Genomic DNA, 4,592 nt, shown 5'->3' on the forward strand with positions numbered 1-4,592 from the left:
TGATGTGCTTTACTCTTGTGTTCTTATTGGATTGCTACTGTTAAGGTTTCACTTGTGAGCAAAGACTCTTCTATGTTGGATGGGCTAGAAAATGCCAGCATTGAAATGGAAGGAGCTAAGGTTGGTCTGCCAATAAATGCTAATTTATGTTCTTATTTCATAGATCTGTAAAGTTCATGGAGAACTATGTGTTCTTCATTGAGTAGGAGGAAAAACTGAAATACAAGAATATTGGAGATTCAGCTATAGTAGCCTGTGCTTTTCTTCCTGGATCTAATATTTATTTACTTTTACAGGCTAGGTTGAATGAGATTATAACTGCTGGAGCAAAATCATCCCATGGCAGTGGAACTGCAGAGTTTCCCTGGATGGTTGATGGTGCTGGACTGCCTTCCAATGCAAGTCAACTTCTACAAAATTTGGTAAATTGCTTCACAGTACTTTATTTAGTTACACTCAGAAGTAAACCTCCACAATTTTGTAGTAATGCAAGATACGTTAACTTTACATGAGGACAGGTCCAATTGACTAAAAAAGTTACTGCACAAGTAAAACTACTCGCAATAGATGAGGACGAGGAGCTTGCAGAGACAAGCTCATTTGCGGATGCAGTGCTTCCATATGACCAAGCAAAGGCCCTAGGGAAGGTTAACATTGATGTTGGTCGAATTGCTGCAGGCTTGCCTTGTGGTAGTGAGGGTTTTCTTTTGATGTTTGCTCGCTGGAAAAAGCTTGAGAGAGAGTTGTATAATGAACGCAAGGAGTAAGTATTTCCCATTCAGTAATTAGACAAATAGATGCACACTGCTTAGACTTCTTTTTTATCCTGAGTATAGTTCCTCTGAAGTTTCAATATGGTATGTGCTTTAGTTTACATGGCTTTTGCTGTTTCAGACGGTTCGACATTAAACAAATCCCAGACGTTTATGACTCCAGCAAGTAAGACACATCACTCATATCCTCTGTAGAGACTGTTCTTCAAATTAGTTTCTTTTAAGTACATGTGCTTGTTCATGCAAGAGTTGTCTACTTTTTGACATTCAAAGCAAATCTTTCATGTCAAGGTCACGTTAGTTTCTTTTTTTAGTTCTTGACTTCTTTTACTATTATGCTCATTGGTCAATTTTGTGTTTTATAGATATGACCTCTTGCATAATGCACATCTCAATCTAGAAGGGTTGGATGAGCTCTTCAAAGTTGCTCAGGTAAAAAACTGTTCAGCTTCTGCAATTATATTGATCTAGGAGAAGTTCTTTTATGCAGTTCCTGATAGTTTATCTCGGGAATAATGTTAATAAACAATAAGCGAGAGGATCATGTAACTCATTTAGGTGCATCAGAACTCGAAGCATCTCGATGGCTAGGAAGTATATTCCCTATATTTTACAATGTCGGGGATGCATAATCATGTTACATTGTTTCTTAAGTGAGATAATAATCAAACATAGCCTGATCAATTTTTTTTTTGTTGTTTATATTGTTGCAGTTACTTGCTGATGGTGTCATCCCAAATGAGTACGGGATAAATCCAAAGCAGAAACTCAAAATCGGCTCAAAGGTTAGTACACTGGTGTTTCCATTAATATATATATTATTATTATCCAATTTGACCTATTTTTCTATTATTTTTGTCATCAATTGGTCAAACCTGTTATCTATGATTTACATGTTTAAGTATCTGGACATCATTCTTCCTGCTTAATATTTGTTCCATCTGATATTCCAGATTGCCCGCCGTTTGTTGGGTAAGATTCTAATTGATTTAAGGAACACACGAGAAGAAGCAATTAGTGTTGCTGAACTCAAAAGCAATCAAGACCAGAATCCAGCATTTCCAAAGACCAAAAAGGAAGATTTTGACTCTTTGGCGAAGTACCAGAAGCATGAAGACACAAAAAGATCCACTAGTGAAAAGTCCCTGGACCAAGACGATGAAGAGACAAAATATCGTTTGGACCCGAAGTGCGTGCTCTAACATATTCAGTCTTGCATATTGATTTACATTGCAAATTCACTTACGTGTATTGGTTCTCTTAATTTCAGGTATGCAAATGTCAGGACACCTGATCGACATGTTCGAACGCGCCTTTATTTTACATCTGTAAGTCAAAACTTACTAGGGATTTTGTCGCTAGCTTTGTACTACATGTGTTATTGTCATTGATTTATTCTTGTTATTCCTGAAACACAGGAGTCACATATACATTCGCTGATGAATGTACTTCGCTACTGTAACTTGGATGAATCTTTACAAGGAGAAGAAAGCCTTGTATCCGGCAGTGCTTTGGAACGGGTGTTTAAAACAAGGGAGCTCGACTACATGAGTTATGTTGTTTTGAGGATGTTCGAGAATATAGAGGCAGGTTATTTTAACTTTTTTTTTCTGCTTCAACTTAACAATTACTTGAGCATCTCAAATAACTTGAATGTTTTGTGATGTCATATTATTGATCATCTTCTGAGATTGAATTACACAGATACCTCTAGAAGATCCAAAGAGATACCGCATAGAAATGACATTCAGCCGGGGTGCAGATTTGAGCCCACTTGAGGTAAAATCTCTTTTCTTTTTTCGTTCATGGGAATATTGGGTGCTGTTGTAAGCACGTGAATTCAAGTTTTACTGTACAATTTTTTTTTCCCTTTTTCTCATGCTCGTAAATCTTGTTATCTTTATTTTGTTGACAGAATAATGATGGCGAGGCTGCGTCACTACACCAAGAGCACACATTACCAATCATGGGACCAGAAAGGTTGCAAGAAGTGGGATCATATCTTACATTAGAGACTATGGAAACGATGATTAGGCCATTTGCCATGCCTGCTGAAGATTTTCCACCCCCATCAACTCCACAAGGCTTTTCTGGTTACTTCTCTAAGAGTGCAGTATTGGAACGTCTTGTGAATCTCTGGCCTTTCCATAAGCATGCTAATGCTAATGGAAAGTAACTCTTGTCCTACTTCGTCTCTCTTTTTCTTCTACTGCCTTCAACTGTCTATACATTATCCTGCTAGCTTTTAGTGTAATAGAAACTCTGGTCATCTTTTTGTCGGTCAATTACATATTTACATGTACATAACTATCTCCTTGGTTCCTGTTATTTTTTTTCCTTCATATATTTGATGGGGAAGTTTTTGTGCACTAGCATGAGAGCATGTCAGCATGAATATGTTACGAGGCCCACATGTATGAAGGTAGCAGTTTCGCACGCCGGCCTGGATGTTAATTGGGCCGCGACATACTGTAGGTTTCGTATCCATTTCTATTTAACGATTTTTTGGGGACGATGGTTTTTTTTGAGGACCATGGTTTTATTTTGGGTAAAGGCATTAGAAGTAATTCTAGGTCACCCCATATCTAGTTATTTATTTAATACCTAATCTACCCTCTTAATTAATTTTAGGTTATGATTAGTGAATGATTTAGTTAAAAATAAATATTGAGATTAAATTAAATGACGGGTTTATTATTAGTTGAGTAGAATTATTGAGAGAGTAGAGTTAGAGAAGATGAAGGAGAAAAACATGGAAAATAGAATTTTTTTCCTATTCACTAAATTTGAATATTCAAATGATGAAAACTCATCTGATTCTTCATCTCCATCCTCTCCTAGAATATTTGTTAATCTTCAAAATGATCCGGATTTGAACTTGATTTTGAACAGTTCGGTTACTTTATATGAAAAACAAGTAACCGAACTCATCTGAAGCTGTAGTTCGGTTGCCCCGTGAGATGAACAAGTAACCGAACTCATCTGAAAGTGTAGTTCGGTTACTTGTTCCAAACACGCAGGTTACCGAACTCTCTAATAATTTCTAGGAGTTACAGCGTTATGTTCGGTTGGTTCGCAAACTGCACGCACTTTTGATCTAACCGAACTTAACGTAATATAAGAGTATATAAGTTTACAAAGTTCGGTTCTTTCGCAAACTTGAACCTAACAGCTAACCAACCGAACTCTGAGTTCAGTTTCTGCGATAAAATTGTGAAGTTACCGAACTTAACAAACAAAAAAAATGTGAAGTTCCAGCATCTATTGGCTAAGTTCGGTTACCTTATAGTTTTAAATTTTTTTGCGAACAAACCGAACTCTATTGGCTAAGTTCGGTTATTTTGGAACTCAACATAGTGGCCACAACAACACAGTTCGGTTAGGCTGGATTTGTTTTTTTTTCGGTTCTAAGGGTGGAGTTCGGTTACTTTGTAATTTTAAATTTTTTTGCGAAACAACCGAACAGAGAGTTCGGTGACTTAGTTTTAAATCCAATAGAACCGAACTGTTCTTCGTGTTCTTCATTTTCAAGAAGTTCGGTTAGTAAACTAGAGTTTTTTGAAAAATCGACCTAACCGAACATGGCTCTGTAACTCTTATTAAAACCCTATTTTGATGATTTCTATTCGATTGAAGCAATCAAAATCAAATTAAAGCGAAGGGTTTGTTGGAAAATACCTACGGAGTGGTCCCATGGCAGAATCAGGTTGCGGCTGGCGTCTTTTATACTCGATAAAATTATTATGTAACCGAACTTAATTGTGATTGCATTGATGTTGTTACATTTCTTAAATAGGCGGTGGTGGTGGTGGTGGGAGG

General features: G+C 36.9%; 1 protein-coding gene across 1 annotated transcript; it reads left to right on the top strand.

The window, feature by feature from the left end:
• Window positions 1-18: 18 nt before the first annotated feature.
• On the top strand, window positions 19-3,145 carry LOC113343792 (inositol hexakisphosphate and diphosphoinositol-pentakisphosphate kinase VIP2-like; the record flags this gene model as incomplete). Its single annotated transcript, XM_026587915.1, has 11 exons — window positions 19-120; window positions 297-422; window positions 519-763; window positions 895-939; window positions 1,139-1,205; window positions 1,487-1,558; window positions 1,727-1,962; window positions 2,044-2,101; window positions 2,192-2,359; window positions 2,478-2,552; window positions 2,689-3,145. Coding segments are annotated over 11 exons (1,455 nt in total), but the record flags the coding sequence as incomplete, so codon positions are not given.
• Window positions 3,146-4,592: the final 1,447 nt, after the last annotated feature.

The sequence above is a fragment of the Papaver somniferum genome, unplaced genomic scaffold, assembly GCF_003573695.1.
Source record: "Papaver somniferum cultivar HN1 unplaced genomic scaffold, ASM357369v1 unplaced-scaffold_66, whole genome shotgun sequence".
In the NCBI taxonomy this organism is placed as follows: Eukaryota; Viridiplantae; Streptophyta; class Magnoliopsida; order Ranunculales; family Papaveraceae; genus Papaver; species Papaver somniferum.